Source organism: Anastrepha ludens, chromosome 3 (assembly GCF_028408465.1).
Source record: "Anastrepha ludens isolate Willacy chromosome 3, idAnaLude1.1, whole genome shotgun sequence".
Lineage (NCBI taxonomy): Eukaryota > Metazoa > Arthropoda > Insecta > Diptera > Tephritidae > Anastrepha > Anastrepha ludens.
The window spans coordinates 126,123,377-126,147,718 of NC_071499.1; the positions used below are offsets into that span (position 1 = coordinate 126,123,377).

The window sequence follows — 24,342 nt, forward strand, 5'->3', positions numbered from 1 at the left end:
GTGCTGAATAACTAAATAGCTATAAAAACCGATTAGTGCTATGCCAAAATAAATTCTTGCTCAACGTTTTTAAATGAGCTTAGTAAGAATTAAAAGGTTTTTATAAAACGCGTCTAAGTTGAAAATAGCTTTCTAAAAGTAATTATTTTAGTTTGGTTGCTACGGAATATGTTTGTTGATTTTAATTGAGCTGAATTACGCTATATCCCATAAATTATCAATTTACAATTATTTTATGTCAAATCGAGCTGAATTTTGTGAAACTATTTTTTTTTTTACAATTATTTTCAGTTAAAACGAGCTGAATTTTGTTTAACTAATTTTTTTCTCAATTCCAGCCTCATTTCACTTACTTTTCCACATCTCAATTTACGCGCTGAATACAATTTTTTTCAATTCGAATCTCATTTCACTTACTTCTCTCAATCTCTTTGGTTGTCATCACGATGACGCGCGTATTCTCTTGGTAGATCATGTTCCAGAAGTCGACAATCGTGGTCGGCAAGCAACCCTGTGTCGCAATGTACACCTTGAACATATCACGTTCAGTCAAGTCATTGCTGCCCTTCTTCAACAACCCGCCAACACTGCCACCGGCGAGTGCCGATCGAGACCCACCAGGACCACAGACACCAGCACTACTAAAACTCGTTGCTGTAGAGGCAGATGAATCGCTGCGCTTGTGCTTCATCGTATCCGATTTTTTATTACAGGTAGCGCAATTGCTCAACGGCAGTATAGACGATTTCACAGCACATTGCACACACGTCTTATTCAGCATTTGACAATTGGGGCAATTCTTCTGCATTTGGGCGGCGGTGCAAGCGGGACAGGAAGCCACTAAACCAGTGACATTTAAGCTCTCCGAAGATGAGCTCATGCTATTCAAATCGCTATCGGTAGGTAAGCGAATATAATTCGCATTTATGTATTCAGAGCCAGGCAAATTTTTATCCACATCTAGTAGCTTAACGCGAGTATGATCGTCTAAATTGGGATGGCAGGGAAGAAGAAGAAAAATGGAAAATTTTAATAGTCAATTTCGAAAAATTGTCATGCAATGTGTAGAGTAGTGAAAATAAGCATTTTGGCACGTGCGATGCCAACGCGGTTGAACGAGCGCGGCCTTGAATGAGGAAGTATATGTGATTGTGTGTATATGTGTATGTGTGTTATAACTTACAGGGCAGTATATTGCGATAGCGATTCTTGCCGCGATTCTCCGGCTTGTAACCTTCAACGCGACAAAACATATTGCGATTGTCCTGCTGCAACGATTCAAATTCTTCCCAGAATCCACCCTATAATGAAGAAAAAGGTGCAAATAAATGCTTTGAATTCTAGACACTGGGACGCGTATCAGTAATCAGATACGTCATATGTCATGAGCCAGTGGAGTAGTGTTACGCAATCGACTTACTTTGGCCAGTTGCTCGACTCTTTCATTGATACCCGCTGCAGTAATGCGTGTGGCATTGAATGGATGTCGCAGATGCACCACTGTACCGCACGTCTGCACCATCGGATTACGTTTGTAGCGCTCGATGAGTTCGGACAACGTGTCGAAGGCTTCGCCACCGCCAACGTCGTATTTTTTGTCCTATGCAAAGAGAAAGAGAGAGATGGATAGAGTGAAATGAGATAATTTTTTTAATAAAAAATAAAAATTTGGGAAAAGGTAAGATAAAAAAGGTAAATGGCGACAAAGTGTGTCAAAGGATGTCGAAATAATAACAGCGATACATAAATAATACAAAAACAAAACAATTAAAATATATACAGAAATCGATTTTCACTGCAGCTCTAAAATTTATTTTCGTCTTTTAGCGTTTTTCTGCCACTTTTGGTGCAGCAAGTGACAGCAGTAAACAACAAAAGCAGATGAAATTAAAAAAATATGCCATTGAAATGACAGCAGTGGGGGAAAACAACAACAAAAATAGCAAGCATGCATAAAACCAAAAGCAAAGCAGCCGCCGTAGCCGAATGGGTTGGTGCGTGACCACCATTCGGAATTCACAGAGAGAACGTAAGTTCGAATCTCGGTAAAAAACCAGAATGAAGAAAAACATTTTTCTAATAGCAGTCGCCCCTCGGCAGTCAATGGCAAACCTCCCAGTGTATTTCTGCCATGAAAAAGCTCCTCACAAAAATATCTGCCGTTCTGAGTCGGCCTGAAACTGTAGGTCCCTCCATTTGTGGAACAATATCAAGACGCACGCCACAAATAGGAGGAGGAGCTCGGCCAAACACCCAGAAGGGGTGTTTGCGCCAATTATGTATATATATAAAACTTTTGGATAGTCGATGGGGACAGGAGGAACAGTAATTAAAAACGAAAAAGTTAAAAAACCAAGTAGCACGAAAAAGGATAAAAGAAAACAAACAAAAAGGCATTAAAACTATAAAAAAATTTAAGCCAGTAAATAAAGAAAAATTTAGTAGTGACTAGAACAAATAAATGAAACAACAATAATTCTCTTGCTTAGTTATTGAAACTTAGTTGAAAACAAAAAATAGTGTTTGACTAACTGCAACAACAACAACCACTTTGAAAAGTTCGTCCTCGTGTTTAGGTGTTGCTTTTTAGTTTTTGTACCAATTTAACTGTTAAGAGTAATCTTCTCTCCAACTTGAAACGTTTGTTGCTAATAGTTGTATTTATTTTTGGTTTATTTTTTTTCATTTATTACTTTTTGTTGTTGTAATGGTAATATAAATTTACTTTTGTCACAATGATATGCCTACATAACATTTCCATTCGTTATTGTTATTGCTATAGCCGCAGTTTTTGTTATGTCTAAGCGAAAGTCTTGCTATTGTTGTTACAGTGGCAACTAAAAATTGTTTGTTTTTGTTTTTGCTTATGCACAATTCAACACTATTTGATTCTATTGCATTCTTTGTTATTGTTTTATTTTTTGTTATACTGCATTTTCTCACTTTTTCTGGGTAACTGAGCAGTACAAAAAAAGTATTGTGATATTTGTTATTGTAGTTAGCTTTGCGCAAGTCGTTTGCTTAGCTACAATTAACACTAAATTGATTTTTGATTTTGTTTTTGCTGCTGTTGGTGCTATAGTTAGCTGGAAGCTTTGTGTGTACGAAAATTTCAGGGTCAGGAGCTTCGAGGAAAAACATTGAAATAATGGAAATGTTTTTTTTTTTTTTTTTCTTTAGCTGTAATGAAATTAGTTCTTTTGGTAGTGGTAGTTAAGTCATTTAAAAAGAGGTAAAAATTTCAGGTGGTTAGAAAAAAACGTATTATGTAACAAAAAATTTGTATAACAAAAAACAAAAAACACTGAAAAATATGTAAAAACATTAAAAAGGATTTTCTTAAGTAAAAAAATTAAAAAACAAAAAAAAATAAAAAATAAAAATTGAATTTAAAAACTTGTTTTTTAATAAAAACCAAAAAAAAATTTTAACTCAAAAACTTGTTTTTTTTATAAAAACATAAACCTTAAAAAGAAATTTAACTAGAAAACTTGTTCTTTAATAAAAACAAGAATTTAAAAATTAAAAGAATTTAAAAAACTTAAAACAAAAATTAACAAAAACAAATTAAAAAAAACACTAAAAAAATGTATAAGAAATCTATATATATAAAAATTCAGCCGTTTTTCGCAAATGGAAGCTGATTTCTATAGTATAGAGTATTTTTCATACCGTTCCGTGACTAGGGTCTCGAGATATAGGCCAAAACGTGGACCCGGGTAACCCTAGGATGTGTTTGTACAATATGGGTAGCAAATGGAAGCTGTTGATGATTTCTATAGTATAGAGTATTTTTCATACCGTTCCGTGACTAGGGTCTCGAGATATAGGCCAAAACGTGGACCCGGGTAATCCTAGGATGTATTTGTACAATATGGGTAGCAAATGGAAGCTGTTGGTGAATGCTTTAGTACAGAGTATTTTTCATGCCGCTCCGTGACTGGGGTCTCGAGATATAGGTCAAAACGTGGACCCGGGTAACCTTTGGTTGTGTATGTACAATATGGGTATCAAATGAAAGCTGTTGATAAGTGCTTTAATACGGGGTAATTTCTATACCTATTGATGACTAGGGTCTCGAAATATATGCCAAAACGTGGACCCGCCGTATCTTTGCACCGAATTAAACCAAACTTACACACATTGTTAAGTAAGTATTGAAAATGGGTTTCGTAAAGTTTGGTTGTAATTCGGAACACCGGCAACGCGTACAGCGTTCTTTTGAACCAGCCATAATGTCGTTTACTTTTTTAACGCTTGGGGCGGAACTGAACTGTCAAATTGACAGTGTGAGTTACAATGTGCCAATATTTCTTTCTGATTTGAACGCCATAAGGAGAAGACGTAAGAGGAAAGTGTAAACATTTTTTGTGAATTTTTTTGGAGTGGATTTTTGAACAGTGAATAATTTCTTACGAAATTTGAGAATTTAATGTGAAATCTGAATGTTCAAATGAAATTATGTTTTGTGGATTTATTTTTTCGGTTCATATGCGATAAGCCACGATACACCATGAATGAAAAAAATGGTAAAAAAAAATTAAAAAACAAAAGAAATTGATAAAGGATGCAAAAGAAGAGCACGAAAAATGCATAACTTTGATGAAAAAACTAATAGTCTTATCATGCAAATTGTCAACAATTTTCAGAAGAAAAGAGATGATTTAAGAAAATCACAACAAAATAAAATAATCCTGACCTTATGGACTTGGGCTTTTAAACACATATGCATCGAAAATATAATCCACAAAATTGAAAAAAAAACATGTTTTAAAATCTCAGAATACCATAATTACAATCATGTTTATTACAGTACAAATGCCAAGACAATCACGTAATCATATTGGTCGTTCGACAAATAATAATAGGCGCATGAGAAATGCCCGGGATAACGCGACATCAGAAGAACGTCAAGAACAAAATGAAGTAGTCAAACGGTTGATGAATAATGTTATCCAAGCAACTACTTTAATTGGCAAATTCAAGAATGAAGACGTTCTAATACCAAGAATTCCAATGATTCCACCTGAATTGCCATTTGAATTCAAGCGTTTGCAACTGCCCATTCGTTTAGCATTTGCAATAACTATCAATAAATCACAAGGGCAAACTTTAGAAATATGCGGGATGAATTTAGAAGAACCAGTATTCACCCATGGTCAGCTATACGTCGGCTGTTCACGTGCTGGGAAGCCAACAATATTATATATTTACTCAAAAACAAATAGAAAAACAAAAAATATTGTTTATGCCAAAGCGCTTGAAGAAAGAATAAAGAAAGAAATAAATAATATGAAAACCATATCTTTTCTGTTCTAAACCATATCTATTCTATTTTAGTGTGCCCAGCGAAGCGGGCCGGGTTTGCTAGTTTTTTTATATATTTTTTTTCAAAAATTAAAAAAAAAGTTTTAAAAACGTAGTTGTCTCGCACAAACTTTTACCAGTTAATACATTTTTTTAAGTTAATTTTAAAATATTTTGCAAGTCAGAATTTTACGTTACTACGAAATTTGTGTAAATGAGCTTCAGTTACGGCAATATGCATTTCGCATGTCGATTTTTTTCAAACCTTAAATTGAGAAACTCCGAATTTCGCACATTAGTGTACTTATATATTATAAACAATAAAAAATCTATTTACTTTACAAATTAACGCGCAATTAAGATTAATGAACGAATTTTCTAGCGCTTTTTCAGCAAATTTTCATTTTTTTCTATTTATTTATACGATTGACTTGCACAATTCCTTTTTTTGTTTTTAAATGTTTTTTTTTTTATTTATTATTATTATTATTTCTTGTTTTTTGTAATTTTAATATAGCACTCACCTGCCATCGAATCATGACATGCGTTACTTTATCATCTGTGCGCACTGAGAGCACAAAATCTCCAGGTTTACTTTGAGATTCACGCACTAGAAACGAACCATTCTTTCCACGCTCCAATATCAATTTTTCAGCTTCTTTGCCCGAAAGATTGCCATGAAACCATCTGTAAGAAAGTGAAGGAAAGAAATAAAAGTAGAATTAGAGATTTAAAAAATGTGTACTATTTAATAAGTTGATATACACTTATGGGCAAAATAATAGGTGTAACAAAGTTTTTTTTAATAACATTCAAAAATTTGTAAAAACAAGAGTTTTTTTTATTGTTTTAGTAATGTTTTATTTTATTAAATAAAAATATGTTGAAATTCATTTTACTTTTTACACACAAATGAAAATTTAATTATAACAAAAAATACCATTGGTCAAAATAATAGGTGTGAAATATTATATGACAAAAAACAAAACAAAAAGACAGTTCAACTTAAATTTAACCGCTAGTATTTCAATAACCAGTATATCCTCCATGGTTCTGTATAAGTTTGCCTATTCTATTGGGCATGGATATTTATAATTTTTGGCAGGTTTCTAAAGGGGTAGCATCCCATATTTCCTTGGTTTTCTGCCACAATTGCTCCTTGTTTTGGAATGCAAAGTCTTCCAGTCTCCTCTTCAAATCACTCCACAAGTTCTCAATAGGATTGAGACCAGGGGATTGACTTGGCCATTGCATACAACTTATGTTTGCATTTCTTAGCCACTCCTACACCAACCTCGAGGTATGTCACGGGGTCATTATCTTGCTGATAACACCATCTCAAAGGCATGTTTTCTTCTGCATATGGAAGCATAACATTTTGCAAAATATCCCTATACTCAACCGCGGTCATTGTGTCTTTTATCCAAAATAAAGGACCAACACCCTGCCAAGAGAAACATCCCCACACCATAATGTTTCCACCTCCATGTTTAATGATCTTTTTGGTATACTGAGACGCAAATTCTTTGCCTTTCGGGCGGCGTACACTTCTTTTGGAATCATTACCGTATAAATTCATCTTTACTTCGTCACTAAATATAATATTTCGCCACTTTTTTTCTCCATAGGACCATACCAATCTCTGTGCTCATTAGCAAATGCTTTTCTTCTCTGTATGTGCACCTTTCGTAGAAGTGGAACTCTTCTAGCTTTTCGTCTTGGTAGATTAGCGTGCACTAAGCGCCGTCGTATTGTCCGCGAGCTTATATTCAATCCCATTTCTGCTGCGATTTGTCGCGAAGACACAAAAGGATCATTTTTGATCATAAGAACTATACGGCGATCCTCTGCCGGGCCCGTCAATCTTGGCCGTCCACGATTTTCTTTCTCACACTTCTTTTTTAAAGAGTTCGTAACAAAGTTTTCCAACCGTCCCAATGTATTGGCAATGTAGCGATACGTTTTCCCTTCCGCACGAAGTTTCTTCACGAATTGACGCTCTACTTCGGTGCAGTGGCTATTACGACCCATTCTAAATAATTATTGGACCAGTCAAAATAATACAAATTGAACAATGCTTGATAACACTTCAAATAACAAGGTATTTTCGAAAAAATGCTGATACACCTATTTTTAAAAAAAATAAATAACAGTTATTACACTATTGGGCGTAAATCAGTACAGATTCAGCACACACCTATTATTTTGTCCACAAGTGTATAAAAATACTGTTATAAATAAATATAATAACTTATTTCGTTTACAAACTGTTTTTATGGCAATTCCGACTTCCAATAAAGCCCAAAAGTTTGTGGGTTTTTGCGTTAGAATGCTTAAATAATAGTTTTACACATTTGAAATATGATTTCCTATTCTTTACGCCTTTTCAAGCTTCGCTAGTGTTAAAAAAATATCTGATGTATTTATTAACAAAAACTTAAAAAGTCTCCAAACTCTCCACTTCAAAAAAAACGAAATTTTCGCCCTAAGATGCAATAATCAAGAACCTGAGCAACATATATATGTGTTTTGGAAGGGTATTCGAAACTCTCCAGCAGTAAAAAAATATTTTCATCGACAAAAAGCTAAAATACATATTTGTAATTGGCGTTTACAAATTTTTTGAGTGTTTGGCCGAGCTCCTCCTCCTATTTGTGGTGTGTCTTGATTTTTTCCAGGAAGGAGGGATCTACTTTGCCTATCAATTGGTGTTTCGTAAACGGGGTTTCAAACCTATGCACTTCCGAATGGTAGTTACGCACCAACCCATTCGGCTACGGCGGTCGCCGCGGAGGCTAAAATATTTCAAAAATCATTGCTAGGACATTCAACACCAATAGCCAAATACATTTCTAACAAAAAACTCAATTTAAACTTATTATAATAAAATAAAATATCTTATAAATTATTTTCCTATACAGTTAGAAACATTTCATGGTGCTTCATGGTATTATTAAATTCTTTAGAAATGTGCTCTTTTTCAAATTCTGTAAAAATTGCATTGGTTTCATAAATCTTACCCACTATGGCAGTTCTATCCTGTCCAAAAAACTGTCCAATATTGCCTTTTTATTTTTATTTTATTTTTCCACAATTACTGCCAAAAATTCAATTTTTTATCACTTTATTTTTTATGAAAATCCCGATTGTCGAGCACAAGTAAAATAATATGTCTGAAGGTGAAAATTCTATACGAAAAAACAGCAGAGTTCTATTCACAATTTTCGTAGTAGTAAATGACACCGTTTCGCCTCGCAATGCAATTGCGTACTACAAAGCGCAAAAAACAGTGCGATGCACAAAGGCCCGTTTAAGCGTTCGTATGCTAGCTGTGTGTGTGATATGTGGATGGACATGGTGACAAACACACTGGCATATGTACAAATTAAAACAAATACTTATATGTAGATTCTGGTATATGTATATACGAGTATATAAATGTTAGAACATATGGCGTAGAGCATGTCGAGTATAACGTGGAGTCGCACCACTACCCTCATCACACAACCAAAACGCGCCCCCTCGAAACCTCAAGCTTATATCTAGTCAAAGCCAGTGTGTTGCTTGAGACCGAGTTCAAACGTCCAGTTGGTGAGTGTGCCCGCCAGCCAAACGCCCGACTCCCTACTTGTCGGCTTTCCAGCTGGTTTTGCGGCCAACACAACACAATACACAAATGGCAAAAACAACATTCACGTAAAGCAGCAACAACAAAAATTAGCATTTGAGCGCAAAATAAATGTTAAAAGACACACACACCTACAGAACCAGAGCACACATGCATATGTATGCAAGCACAGAGATATTGTTTATGGTTAAGTTGCATTGTTACTGCAGTATTGCTAATGAAAACGGTGACTTGCACTTGGCCCGAAACGGCTGAGCAAGCAGCGCTCTCACGTGCGCCACGCTCTGAATTCATACATGGCTCCCATTTTTGCAGCAGCTCGAATACTAGCAAATGCGTGTTCTAACTCATTCCCTATGGTGTATAGGCTGTTGCATCACAGTTCTTTCTCGCCCCGCTCGTTTTTGTTTTTTTCTTTTCTTTATGAAATGAGGGGGTAAGTTGACCTCATGATTTTTGCTTCCTCAGAGTATTTCACAATTTCGTAAGTAAGCGCGAAGGCCATATCGGAAGGAATTGCATGTTCATTGTTATTGCTATTTTTATTTTTTTTTATTTTTTTATTTAATTTTAATGTGAAAAACGCTTTGAAGCAGATATTTCAAGGAAGCTTGAAGTGGTGGCATGCCACTTGTAACTTGTGGCTTGTAATCACCAAAAACGTATAATAAGCACTGTTGTGTCATGTTAAAAACTGGCGAGCGGTAGTGTGATGGGAGATGGAACAGGTGCTTCAGCAAGTGAAGGTCACTGGCCTGTATACGAGTATGTGTGTCATTTGAGCCATGTGTAAATTACTAATGCAGGCCATGAAATGCGCAATTAAAAAGAATACGACGAATGGAAATTTATATACGAATTAAAAAATAAATATTAGAATAAAATAAATAGGTAAAAAATTAATAAAACAAATTTCGTAAGAAATTCCACTTGTGAAGTGTGTTTTTGACAATATAATTTTGAGCGTTTTTCGTGTTCTCTAAACTCTCATCGAAGTAATCATGCCAAATAATTTTCTAATAAATTCCACTTGTGAAAACTTGTTCTTAGCATGAGAATTTTGAGCTTTTTTCGAATTCTCTCAACAAAGTAATTATGCCATAAAATGGCATTCTTCTGATGCTAGTGATTGAAAAACTTAGCTTCGACTAATTTAACAAAAGTCTCCAAACTCTCCTAAAATAATTAATGCTGAAAAATGATTTTTTGCTATTGCAAGATTACTCCGAATATAAATTAAATTTGTAAAAAAATGCAAACTCTACACTAACGTTAACACTTACAAATCAGTTCTGAACTGATTTTTAAAGAATTTTCAACTTCACCAATGCTTGTTAAAACTGTTCACAAAAGCCCAGCTACTATATTTCATACTATCTCATATATACAAAGCATTACATTTTTGAGTGAACGAAATGGAAGTACCCAACAGTGTACAGATTACTTCAATTTTAAGGTATTTCGCACCTATCTCTAGATTAGATATGTGTTTACATATAAATATGGTTAAAAACTGTATACATATTATATAATAAAATATGTTCCCTTAACATCACTAAATTAGAAATTAAATTTCTAATTGTCATTTTGAAAGTCTACATCTCATTGCGCTTTAATTGCGATAATTGAAATAATTGTGGTGCAAATATAAAACCTGTGTGTTTTATAAATACATTGTATTGTTAATTTAAAATAATTTAATAATTCATTAATTCAGTATTTAGCCAAAGTATTTAGCCTATTTGGGATAAATATTGGGATAAATAATTCAATTACTTAATTGTTTGACAACTATGTTTACATATTTAAAAGGAAGCATCTTTAGTACACTCTAATTGGCTTAATTAAAAAATAAATAATTCATATAAATGGTATTTTTATAACCTTGAAATACATAATCAGTTCGGGTAATTTCATTAAGAAGTTACACTTTCATACGTGGTTGTAAATGCTCTAATTGTACTTAGAAACTATTAAAAACTGTTTATTTCAATTTTTTATTAGCATATTTTTACAGAATCGACATTTTTTGTACCAAATAACGGCCTCCAAGGTTGAATACTAGAGTAGAATGGGGTAAGATAGGTCATTTTTTTTTGGAGAGCTTTTGCTACGGTGTTTTTGCATTGATTTTGAAAAATAAGCAAGATTTTGAAAGGTTATTTATCTGCTAACATTTTGGTTATACTGACTTATGTTTGGCTAAATATTTTGGAAGCTGCATTCAATAAGACAAAGGTACTTTTTTTCGCTATTTTCAAAAGCGGGGGGCACGATAGGTCACTATATATGAGGGGAAAAGAACAATGTGCATGGCTTGGAAATTAACGTTTTAACTTTTATTTATAGAGCATGAACACTGCACATGTTATAAAAGTTAGGAATTTTTCTTTAATTCATCATGCGAGCACGTAATGTTTCGAACGGAATTTTAAATTGTTTAGAGGCTGATCGAACACTAGCGCCATCTCGGACTGCCGCGATTGCGTTTTTTACGTCCTCTTCACTTTGTTTCGGCGTTTTTCGCACATAATTACGCACCATTTTGCTGCAAAAACAATTAAAATTTATTTTATTCAATTAAAAGTAGTGACCTATAGTGCCCCCAGACGGCTGACCTATAGTGCCCCCAAGCACATGTTTTATGTTAGTGTCGATAGTTTTTTTAAAAACAAAAATATCAAAAAACTAACTCATTATTCGTGTTCAGCATTATTTTCTACGTAAGATAAAACTCACCTGACAAATATTTACATACATTAAATGCACTGCACCGTAGAATAAAAAAAATGCTATGTCGGAGAAAAGCTCACAAAAAACTAAACGACGCCAGAACTAGGATAACTAATGAATGGTGACGGCCGAAATGACAGTCGCAAACGTTGTTCCCCACCACGTATTCAATTTACATAAGACGAGTGACCTCTGTAAAAACAGTGCGACGAAACCCCCACCTACCTATTGTGCCCCCATACCTATCTTACCCCATTCTACTCTACATAATGAATACTATACAGATGTTTTCTAATCGATTTCCAGATATTATCTAAGCTCTACACTAGTTAAAATTTGGTTTTGCATATATCTCTGCACTTCTTGCACTACTTTTTGGCATAAAATTGTGAATTTCAATGAAGTCTCCAAACTCTCCACTGACCGATATTGAGTTCTAAGCAAAAACAGGCTAGGGGGTTATCAGATATATCAAGTCAGAACAGTTATTAAGTACTCTCAGGCAACTTCAAGTGAAGTGTCAAAAATTGGGGCATTTGAAATTAATTCGACGGCATATTTTTATACATATTCACATACGCGTGCTATTTATATAGACACCTGTGCACACATTAATAGCTGCGCGATATATTGCATATATTTTGGCTATTTATTTATTTTTTGTTTAATTATTTTATAAAACTATAGTTAATACAACAAAAAAGTCTGAGTATGTAGTTTTGTAGCACATTGAACTTTGGAGCAATAAAGTGCAAGTTTAACCCTTTGCGGTCGTATGTCTACTCTCAGCCACCACAGTAAGGAAGCATGCATACTAATTTTATACTGGATTCCATTATATGTGGAATTAATAAACACTGTCTATCTTTCATAATCTTACAGGTTATGTATCACTACTCTATCAACGGAAATGAATTCCGACCAGTACGACACCCCTGTCCAAATTGTATCCGACCGCAAAAGGTTAAAGTGGCTCTAAATTCACATTGATTTTTCACCATTTTCTTTTTTAACTCAAGCATTCGTAATATGGAAGAAAGTGCAAAAAAAAGTATCAAAAAGCAACGCGAATTTTAAGACACTTCAAACTGGCGCAATTTTATACAAACCGGCATACCCAGAATTTTTAGACTAAACATTTTGAAATTTTGATGAAAATTTTTACAAATTTTTACAAAGAAACAAAAAGTTATATAGTTTTTGTTGTGGTATGTACCATATTTTTACAAAAAAAAGAAATTAAAAAAAAGTGCAATAAACTTTTCCATACGTCGCGCTGGTATTGTTGTAAACACTTATCTTTTATGAGTTACGTATGTATGTCGTATGCATATGTATATGTACACCATCTAATGTATTCAATAACCATTTATATAAAATAATATAAGGTACATTAAAGTAAAGGTAACAGCATGTTTGCATGTACAAACATACATATTTACACATGTGTACACAAATTTGTGTATCTATGGCAAATAAAAGTAAAATAAAACGTCGAGAAATTTTTAAAACGGCAGTAACCGTTTGCACAATGAAAATATAATTATAAAAATATGTATGTATGTATGTATGTATGCATATTTGTATATAGAATGTGTTTATTATAGGGAATAATTCTAACCGCAAAAATGGCGAATTTAAATGGACAAGAAAAAATTCCATTGATTTAAAACGATGGCAAAAAACGAGAAAGGGGAAAGGTGGTGAATTCTTTTATTTACAAATATTATGCACAAACAAACTAATGTCTTAAATAAATATTCTGTTTGTGGATAATTGAAATTAGCGATAAAGAAATGTGTTGGTCAAAAATAAAATACATAAATGTACTAAGTATGTGAGGCATACAAGGCCATAGCGCGCATACATAAAATAAATATCGCTCATACGCACCGGCGTCGGTGGTCAGGTCAGCGACTTACAATGTTGTAAAGTCATACATTTATAAAAATTGCGACTATAAATAATTGTAAGATTTCGATAAGTGCAAAGTATATACATATATATATTGAAGGCAAATAACATGTACAGCAAGCATAATAATGAGACTTAAAGAGCTTCTTGTTGCGCCAAGCACGAAAATTGAAGCGTTCGTCGTCATCGCTCCTTCCCCAACAATTCTCATTCATCCATAAACTCCTTTCAAGCATAGCTACGAGTATTATAGCGCGTAGTTACAGCAGAGCGACAACATGAGACTGCTAAACAAAAACTCATTAGCAACGTTCCTATAATTTATTATACAAATTTTGTAGGCAGTATTGATTTTCATTATGTACATTTAAGTTGACACATGCAGAAAATGTGAAAACATGATATGTCAAGAGCTATGCTGACCGGTGTGCTTTCTACATAAGTGTATTGGAAATTAAAGCTTTAATTGATGCTTCACTGATTTCATTCACTTGAATTGCATTTCGAATTTTCACTAAAGTAATTGTGAGAAACCTGCACTTGTCTCACAATTTGTGCTAAAAAAATCTTCATAAGCCCGCTTTTTTAAAGGTAGGCCACGAATGCGCTTACTCAGACCAAGTATTTTAAATTGAATATTTCGTGAAAACATATCTTTTGGAAACTATACAAACTTTCCACTCACTGAAAACGTTACATAATACAATAAAATACATTTTAATATCATATGGCGCATTAAAAGCAGCGCTTGGATAAATTTATTCAAAGTCTCCAAATTCTCCACGAACCAAGAATTTCGAAAAAAAAAAATGCAGTCGCTAACAAAAATGACACTGCTACAAATAACATCATTTTGAAAATTAAAAAAAAATGTTGTTTTTCGAAATCAACTATTTCCTACGCACCTGAAAATTTCAAATCGGAATTCCACGTGACTAGACCCACGAACTCAAATATAAAAGGAAGCTCTATTTAGTTTACATTCAAATGTCGTTTTTAAACACATACGAATTTCTTAATCTTTATCACAAATTTATAGCATTTTAACGAATGGATCTAATTGGAAATGAGTAAAGCATGTATCTGAGGAAATACAACAACATAATAAAGTAAGTACGAAAAACAAACCACCCACCCGGTTAAGTAAGTCGTTTTTAGCATGTGCTACAAGTTTTTGCTAAAAAGCTTCCATCATTGTCTTTCAGTAAATTAAATTAGTCGTAAGCGCTACAAAACCAGTTCAGCCATCTAGCAGTCAAACAATTAGGCGTGCAGCTTTAGTCAATGACCTTTTGTTGTGTGTATAGTATTAAAATGCTTGAAAACAAAGGAAATGTGTTTTTATTTGACTTGGTGTATTTTTTAAACATTTTTTTTTTTTGTCTTTTTAACACGATTTGTATTCGAAAAGTGCAACATTTGGAATATGAACCCATTTCAACTAACTTGAAAATAAATACGTATATCTATTCAAAATCTGTTTTTTAAATATTTGTTGTGGGATACGCAAAGTTCAATGGCTACAAATGCGTTGTTGAAAAACTGCCTCGAGCGGACGTTTGAGTAGTGTTCAGGAGCGGGGCGTTAAAAAATTGCTTTTCTTTAAGCATAAAGTATACACATTTTTAGCTTGAAGACAGTATCATTTTATTTAGGTAATTTAACAAATGAAAATTTAGTTTTTAGAAAAAATTAAAAATTTCGGTGAACATTTTTTTTTTTACAAATTTATTAAAATGAAACAAAAGTAAAGTAAAAGTGAAAAGCTCGTTCTGCACTGCACAAATTTTAAACATAATTTGGTCTTTCCCCTTCAGACCGCACCGAATTGAGTTTTTATTTCGAAAACTTGCAAATGAAAAACTTTCCAATACAAATTTAAGTTTTTTATTGCCAATCGAATTTCTACTTCCAAAAACTAAAAAATTCTGAAAATACCTTTTTTAATAGATTTCTTAAGTAAAATTTAGTTCTTTCAATAGCCTCAAAACTCTGCACACCCATAAAATATGTGCTTTTTCTTAAAGTCTCCTCCTAGCAAATAAATTTAAAAATACCATAAATATAAAAAACGATACGAAAAATATCAAAATCCCCTTTAAGGCTTACACAATTTGTCCAACGCTGCTCTAGTTTGTTGACCCGTTCCGAGTCTGAAAAATAGCAATTCGTTTCTGCAATCACCTCCTCGTTTGAATAAAACCTTTTTCCCACCAGCTATTTCTTCAAATTGGAGAGCAAATAGTAGTCCTAGGGAGCCATTGGAATCCCATTTCCATTAATTTTGCGACCACAACTATTGAGGCGTGAGATGATGCGTTGTCATGATGACAAAGGAAAATCACTCGACTTCCTCGATTCAAACGAATACTAAACACAAAGAAATAGACCGATCCGGCTGAAACTTTGTGTGTGCTCTTCCAAGAGCTGCTACTAACAAAATATAGCCTCGATATGCGCCAGTAGTGCCAACTCTCTGACTTTGCACGTACTTTTCAACCGACCCTCGTACTTTTAAACATTTTTATTTGATTTCATTCATATTCTTAACCCATATTTACTAACAAACAATGCACCAATGGAATTGCACAACACGAGAATCCAAACAATCCTATGCAAAAAAGTACTAAAACAGCTTCGTCGGGAAGCATTGAGAAATAGTAAGGTTATGTAATTTCATTAAAAAAAAAAGTAAATATAAAATTTATATTAAGTTTCTACACTTGCGTAAATAAATCGATGTTAATGCGATTAAGGTCAAGCCAACGACAAAGTCAACAAACGATCTAAAAAGCGTGAGACAACAATGAAAAGTAAAAAAAAAATTAATAAAACGTATGCCAGAGCGAACAAAGCTCATCCGCAAGCGGCTACAGCCAGTCAATGGGCGCCAAAATCTTGCGAAAAATCGAAATAATTAAATTTTAATTTCACGCATGCAATGTGGAGTAATTTATAATACATTTATGATTGTCACAAAATTTCGCGCACCAGAGGGAATTGCGCAAAATAAAAAAGGCAGAGAAATAAGAGAGAAAAAACCACTAATTACACGCAGCTTACTCAGAAACAACCAAAATTATTTTAAGTCCGCACATAAATACACGAAATATCTACCAGCTGAATCCAAATTCACTTATAGCCACCATAAAAAAAAAAAACTAGATAAATAAATAGAGCAGTATAAGTGTGTACTGGAGGGGTTGTGAGAAGTAGAAGGTAACAAATTATAATTCGCAACGATAAATCCAACAGATAATTAGAATGTCTGCTGTAATAGAGGTCATATATGTATATTAATAAGAAACCAACAAACTTTTTACAGGCTTTGTAAATTATTGCAAAATTCATATTTTTTATATTAAAGTATATAAGCATTTAAAGTTGATATTCAAACGCAGAAAAAAGGTTAAGGAGATCGGTTTAAACATATTTTAAACATTTTCATAGATTTTGGAGGCAATGGAAATTTCTCCACTTTTCCAAATAATACGAAATAAATGAAATTTACAATTTTAAATGTATTCAAGTGCGATTGCAATTGCATTATTATACAAAACTAGAATTTTTGAAACTCTACACTTATGAAAACATAACAGAAAATCATAAAAAATAAGCTTAGATGTATTAAAATAGACTACAATTGCATCATGATGGAAAATTAGAATTTTTGAAACTCTACACTAATAAAAAAATAACAGAAAATCATAAAGCAAATGAGCTTAAAGGCGATTCAAACAAATTAGAAGTATTACTGTTTAAAAAGAAATTATAATCTTCTAAAAAAATGTTCGACCTACACTTTTAAGTAAGAAAAAATGGCATTTCAGCTTAATACTAAAAATAATAAAATAAAAAATATTTAAAAAAAATCAAAAGGCCTGAAGCTAATCGCGCAAAGTCTCTAAACGCTTTACTGAATTAAAACACTCACGCATTTAAAAGCAACATTTGTAAGTATTTTTCGTTTATTTCTTATCTTGAATGCTCTGCAAATTTCAAATTTGTAGGGCATTCCAAAAACTCTTAACATTTGAACATGCATGCAATTAAAATGTTAACAACTTCTATTGCTATCTTATGCTTTTCATAACTGCGTAGTTTTAAGTCCGCTAGCAATAATCTCTTAAGTTTACAAACTCTACACTAACAACCCAATGCCCGGCGAGCATAAAATTTTCGAGAAAATCGTTATAACGCTTAAAACCGTCAGTAAAACCATATAATTGTATGTTTCACTAAATATGCGAAACTCTCCAAATTCTATACTTTTAGTATTTTCACATGAAATTCTGAACAAACTCTCGCTGTTGCTATTTTATTATATGTCGAGTTAAAACCTGTGCTTGAGAAGTCTACACAAAATAAGTTGCTCCAGTTACATTACATCGCTTTGTTGTTAATTTTTATCTTAGACATTACGTCACTTAATTGTTAAGCAATTTCAATCACCACTTTACCGCAATTATATCTCACTTACGCGCCTATCTAAACACACATTATGAAGCACTGTGGGGCGTATGATTAACTTGATTACTGGGTACTTGCGGTCTGTCTGCGTTTCGAATAAAAAATTGCTACAATTACACAAATCAGTTCACACATGTGAAAATAGCGAGCAAGGCTTTGAGGGCAGAAAACGTCAGGAGGCGATGAAGAAGTGCATATTCACATATATATATTTTTTTAATCAAAATCTCTGTCACGAAATAATAGAATGACTTTAAATGCAAACTTTATGAAAATCATAATAGAGCGAAGTATTGTAATTCCAGCAATTTCAAAACCTAACTAATCAGTTGAAGGAAGTAGAAGTAAACAAATCATCATCGCAATTATTTATAATCATCAATGAAATTACAATCCCTTTAGAGAGAAATTTATATGCAATATTATGTAATTGCGCGATGAGTGAGAAAAAAATCGCAACATGAGGTGAACGCACGTGCGTTGAGACACCTATGCAAACTGCAGTAGTTTAGAGTAGCGCGCTGTATAAATATTACAGGGAAAAAAACGTGTTGGGGAATTTTATGACTTCTATAATATAATAAATGCAAGCACGAAAGATGATTTCGTAAGAAACGGGAAAAAACAGGTGATAGCAATGATGGTTTTAATTGAGAATTTTTACAATATGACAGTAAAATAAAAAAGTATTGTTGTATTGTACTTAAAAAAAAGCAACTTAAGGTATTACAACTTTCAGATTTTCGTTTTATTCAAAGTATTCAAAGCAGCTTATGAATTTAGTTACACTTTTCAGTTCCAAACTCTACACTCTTTCCAAGCATTTCCAGAAACCGAAAACCATCAAAGTTCATTTTAAAGCAACTTTTGATGCTAAAAAAGCATTTTACTATAGTACTACTTTTCTGAAGTCTCCAAACTCTACACTCTTGACAAATTAGATGAAAGGTAGTAGAAAAAGGCATTAGAGTAGTTTTCAACTATTTTCGCTCTACATGTATATTTATTACTTATACAGAATTGGCGCTTACACCCTTTGCAGTGCGATTGGCCGAGTTCCTCCCCGAATTTGTGGTAGGCGTCTCGGTGGTGTTCCACAAATGGAGGGGCCTATAGTTTTATGCCGCCTCCGAACTGCAGATGGTATATTATGAGGAGCTTTTTCATAGTAGAAATGCACTTGAATTTTTGCCACTGCCTGCCGAGGTGTGCTCGCTATTTGAAAAAACTTTTTCTATCATTTGGTGTTTTATGCCCACAATAGGTTTAGAGCTCTTGCCCTACCGAATGGCAGGCATTCCACATATGGGCGCATAAATAAAGTCTAGAAACTGTCCGTTCGTGAAACATCGTTAGATGTTGCTTAGTATTTCCACCCAAATATCCAATACTTATATTTGCTTTCTATTCCAACCCTTTTTATTAGGCTTACACTTCTTACCATCACATTTGCGCACCACCCATATCATTGCGCACAGAAAAAACTACTACGCCCTAAATTATCATAAAAGTCATGTGAGTAAAACGGTTAACTTGCTAATTGTGTGGATCTACACAAGTGCCACGCATTTTCAATCAGCATTGCAATTAAATTGAATGAAGAGAAAAACAAATAAGTGTCAACTGGTTGTCGTTATTGTTGTTGGTATTCAAAGCGCGTCGGTGTCGTTACTTTTGTTTACTTCTCCACTCTTTGAACTCTTTTTTTCTCTCATACAATATTTATATATGTATGATAAACGCGAGCTCGAATAATGTATTTTTAAAATTTGATTATAAAAATATTACAAAAAGTTATTATTGTACGCAAACCCAAACAGTTGAACCGAACTCGAAACGAGTTGCAAAAGAAACTTCAAAAAGTATCTTATTTTTGGCAATTTAACGATTTGTTTGACCTCTGGTTGTAACGGTTACCCAGCTGCGCTTCGTGTAAATCACATACGTCAATAATCACAAATGTAAAATTAATATTTGCCGTTATAAGTAGTATGTATTTTAAAAAAGCGGCACAACATCTGACGCTACACATAAGTATTTATAAATGCGCTTACCGCAGTAAAGCGGTCTGGTAAGTAAAATTAGGCTACAGCGTCACAAAAGCGGAACAAAAAGAGTATGACAATGTTTTCGACGCAGGTACTTAGTGCTGTTGGGGATTTTCAAGCTGGTTATGAAACGTTAAGTTTAACAAAACTGTTGTGTGTTGATTTTCATGAGCACCGAAGTTGAAAAGCAAATTTAAGGCGTGTTTTTAAAAGTCTACAAAAAGAGTTTTCCTAAAACACGGCAAATCAGTAGCGAGTTTAGAGTTTTTAAACAAACTGCAAACATTTTTCCAAAAGTCTGCCAACTCTACGCGCTACTAATATTTATATGACAAGCCGCAAACTATAATTTCGAATGGTTGTGATTATTTTCCAATGAATATACCAAGTTTTAGCAAAGTCTCCAAACTCTACATAAAAGTAAATATTACATAAATAGCTAATAGGCACGAAATTTAATTTTGAAAAGTCTTCAAACTCGACACCGAGCTAAAATTTCGCTTAAGCGTGACATTTAAAACAATTTCGTAGCAAATGCAGAAATTTGGCGAGTTTTGATATTACACAAGTACACTCTTTAAGCGCAACGATAAAGCTTTTGAAGGTGTATTACTAAATACATAACTTAAGCTATTCAATTTGAATTTAAAAAGAAATCTACACATAATAATTTCAAATAACAAATAATACCCACGGAAAGTTCAATAATTTGCAATAAATCTCGCCCAACTCCTTGGATAAACGCAACGACGGTGGTCGACTGTGGAAACGCGGTGGCGAGGTCGATAGCGATGTTGGCGTCGAAGCAGCCGACATCGAGGAGCTCGGACTGTATGTACCAGCTGCCAACGACTCTGTAGACAGCGAATTTGTATACGACGAGGCAGGAGAGGGATTGAGCGATGAGAGTGGTGTACGAAAAATGTCACCCTCGTAAGAGTGCACGGACGACGTTAGAGTCGCATCACCAGCATCTTCAACCTGCGCATCCGTAGCGATGCGTAGAGCGGGTATATCTTTGGCATTGATGCGTACGTGGGACTGTTGAGGCACTTTTAGGTAATTATTACTACTATGACTATTATGGCGTATTACGTTGTTCCTGTTTTTACTACTACTACTGTTTTTATTATTATTTATCGATGCCAATTCATCCGAGCTTAGAAAGTTACGTGGCTGCTGTTGATGCTGCTGACTTTTACTTAATTTCTTTTTCTTAGACGCAATGTGACTTGGATTGTAATGATGATAGTGTCCACTATTGATGTAGGTGGCCGCCATTGCTTTTTCGTATTCTACATTGCGCGTCTTGTCGTTGATTTGATTTTGCTTGTTTTGTTGTTGTTTGGCGGTTGTGCCAAAGGAGCTCGAAAGCTTTTCGATATATTTATTGAAGATCATTTTGGCAATTGTACTGAGGACTGATTTGTGTGAACTTTTGGTGGGGAATTTAATACTGCTTACGAGGTGTTTTTTGTTAATTTGTTTTTTTTTTTTTTTTTTGTGGCACAATTGTAGAATTTTAGTGTATTTTAATGAAATTATTTCGTTTATTATTAAATTCGTAGTAATTTTCGTTCACAGACGAAAATTCCGATTTACTTAAATATAGGTTAGGTTTTCGTTGTTAAGTGGATTTTAAATCTCTTAACCTTTTTATTATTAAATTGTTTAAGCTTTTTGGTGAAAATTTCCTTTTTTCGTTTTTCAGCGTATTTTCACGTATCTTCGCCAGCAATTAATCACAGCTTATATTTGTAACGCCTTTTTGTAGAGTTTTGAATTTACACTTTTTTACGATTAAATACTTTTTGATTTACTGCCGTCAACAAAAGTAAGCGCATAGCAGTAAAACTACATTTTTAAAATTACTTATCACAGTTCACTGAATTTTTTATTAAATTTCAGCTTTTATTGTCACCAGCTGTAGTTTTTAGGTTTTTCGTTTATTCTCTTGTACTTTCAATTTCAGTAAAAATGTCTTAGTATAACTTTTCTGCTTTAAATACTGAATTGAACTTGTGGAACACTTTGCTCACAATCTCTAATTGTACTTTTCACGACTTTCTCTACAATTCACTTTGTTCGCTTCCTAGCACAATTTCCTTGACTTGACTTTCACTTTTCAGTGTCGTTCTTTGTTCTCACTTGTTCGTTCGCTCGTTTACTAGAATGTCCTTCACTTAATAAACTTTTTCAACGCAAGCAATAATTTCTTTTCAATCGGCTTATGCGCTTTCACGCAGAGTTGCGCATTCTTTGCCGCCACAACGGACACTGGTTTACTGCTACGCTCGCTGTTGTGGTCAAGTCTCGCTTGTGCATCAAACAAATGCTCGTAAAGATATAATGAATGCATTTTTCATGTATGTCGCAGCTTACACGAAATTACAATTTACAATTTTATCTGCGATTTGTAGTTGATTTTTTTTACTTGTTTGTATTTGTTTGTAATTACTTCACTTCACACACATACACTTGCACAATTTTCGCATTAAATTAAGGAAACTTTAAGAGTAGTGCGTGCGCAAATTATTTGTGAAAAACAACAACTGCTCGTATTTATGTCTGTATATTTCTAAACCTGTTCAACTTCGACTCCGTTTTTGGTTTTCCATCGATTAAGTGTACGTTGAAAAATTCCAATTTCCAATTTTCAATTCCGATCACATAAACACACGTTCGATGCTCGCACGATCAGTCAATAGCGATCTTCGATCGATCTTTTTACGGTTCGTACCTTTTTTGGCAAAATGTATATTTTATACGATTTTCGTTTTTATTCATTTTTTTATTTTCAAAACTTTTAGAAGCTTACAAACCGACCATTGAACATTGAATTCAATTTCAATAGAATATAAAAAAACTAACGATCAACAAACGACAACATGTACAGCTCGTACGTTGCGATCTCGTCGCCTGTTTTGTTTATACGGAATATATGTATGGGATATTTTATGGAGTGAACGTTCTTAACGAACGCGCTGTCTTAACGCAAATGAAATGAACGCATGTGTACTCTTTACTTTTTAAACGAAACAGTCATGCAAGGCAGTCCCGCCGATAAGCGAACGACTCTGATGGCGTTCTTGACTTGCAGAATTAGCAAAGCGCGCGAGCTGGTGCGAGCGTAGCTATGGTGAAGAGCAGAGTATGTATGGCTAGAAGGCTGTGTGACAGCGAGGCAAGGTTTGATTTTGTTTTGCTGAAACGTTTTTTTCTTTCGCCTTTTTTTTCTTTTGCCGGCTTAAATCGAAATAAAACTTACTCATTGAGTGAGTATCGTAAACACATACAGAATGGCTCGAGAAGGTAGCTGTGTGTATGTGTGTGTAAATTTTAAAATTCTACCGACATCGCAGTACCGTTTGAGTGATCAGGCGATCACAACCGCCAACCTCTCACTCATGATTGCTGCTCAGCCAAATGTGCTATACTTTTGAGCGCTTGAGCTCGGCGTAAAAATGTTCTGAGCGCGCTGCTTTGCCAGGTGGGCGTGAGTGATCACTGTGTCAACTTGTTTGATCCGCAAATTTTATATTTAATAGATCACTCAAGTAATCAAAAGTAAAAAGCGTAATTTCTTTGTATTTTAGTTACTCATAATTTTGTTTTTAACTCAGCAAAATGTGTGGTCGGGTTGTTTACAAAGCAGTCACGCCAATTTGGGAGTTTCATTTTCACTTCCCTGCCTTCATCTGATCAGTTGACACATACACATACACACACCATATTGTATTGAATGACGCCTTTCATAATACGTTTATATATTTGTTTGTATGTCGAGTGTGACACGGCGCATGCGTTCATCATTTTTAATGGGTTAATAACAATAATAATAAATAAATAAATATGTAAATAATATGTATGTATATTTATAATTGGTGTATGTATTATTTTACGCTTTTGAGTTGCCGCTTTTTTCTCCACTCACACTTTATAAGATGTCTAATTAAAAGCAGTCTTACGAAATAACCGCAAAACGCGGATGACTTGGAATATAACTTCAAGTAGATATGTAGTAAATGTAAAAATAAAAAGACACTATAAAGCAGAAAGTTTAAATTTAAAATTAGCAGAATAAGCAACAAAGACTTTTCTTTATTGAATATATGACTGTATGCGCTTGCACTACCGAAAATGATGACTTGCCTTTTATTACGCATTCAAATGACTGTTGAAAACAATTTCCTGAAAACTGACTTAATAAGAAAATCTCGCGCATTTTTTTTTTATGTTTTC

At 33.8% G+C, this 24,342-nt stretch overlaps 1 protein-coding gene across 4 annotated transcripts in view; it reads right to left on the reverse strand.

Annotated features, from left to right (window-relative positions):
* Window positions 1-24,342, reverse strand: part of LOC128859056 (tyrosine-protein phosphatase corkscrew) — a 75,570-nt gene that overhangs the window by 8,518 nt on the left and 42,710 nt on the right. The window contains exons 1-5 of one of the 4 annotated variants that reach the window (XM_054095746.1): window positions 20,795-23,102; window positions 5,832-5,994; window positions 1,421-1,600; window positions 1,184-1,301; window positions 418-987 (exon numbers count right to left, since the gene is read on the reverse strand). In XM_054095746.1, coding sequence (XP_053951721.1) covers window positions 418-987; window positions 1,184-1,301; window positions 1,421-1,600; window positions 5,832-5,994; window positions 20,795-21,501 — 1,738 coding nt within the window. In that variant the 5' untranslated portion in view covers window positions 21,502-23,102. Of the gene's footprint in view, window positions 1-417; window positions 988-1,183; window positions 1,302-1,420; window positions 1,601-5,831; window positions 5,995-8,327; window positions 8,569-20,794; window positions 23,103-24,342 lie in introns of those variants that run through there. The other 3 variants (XM_054095745.1, XM_054095748.1, XM_054095747.1) reach the window with 3 other exon arrangements.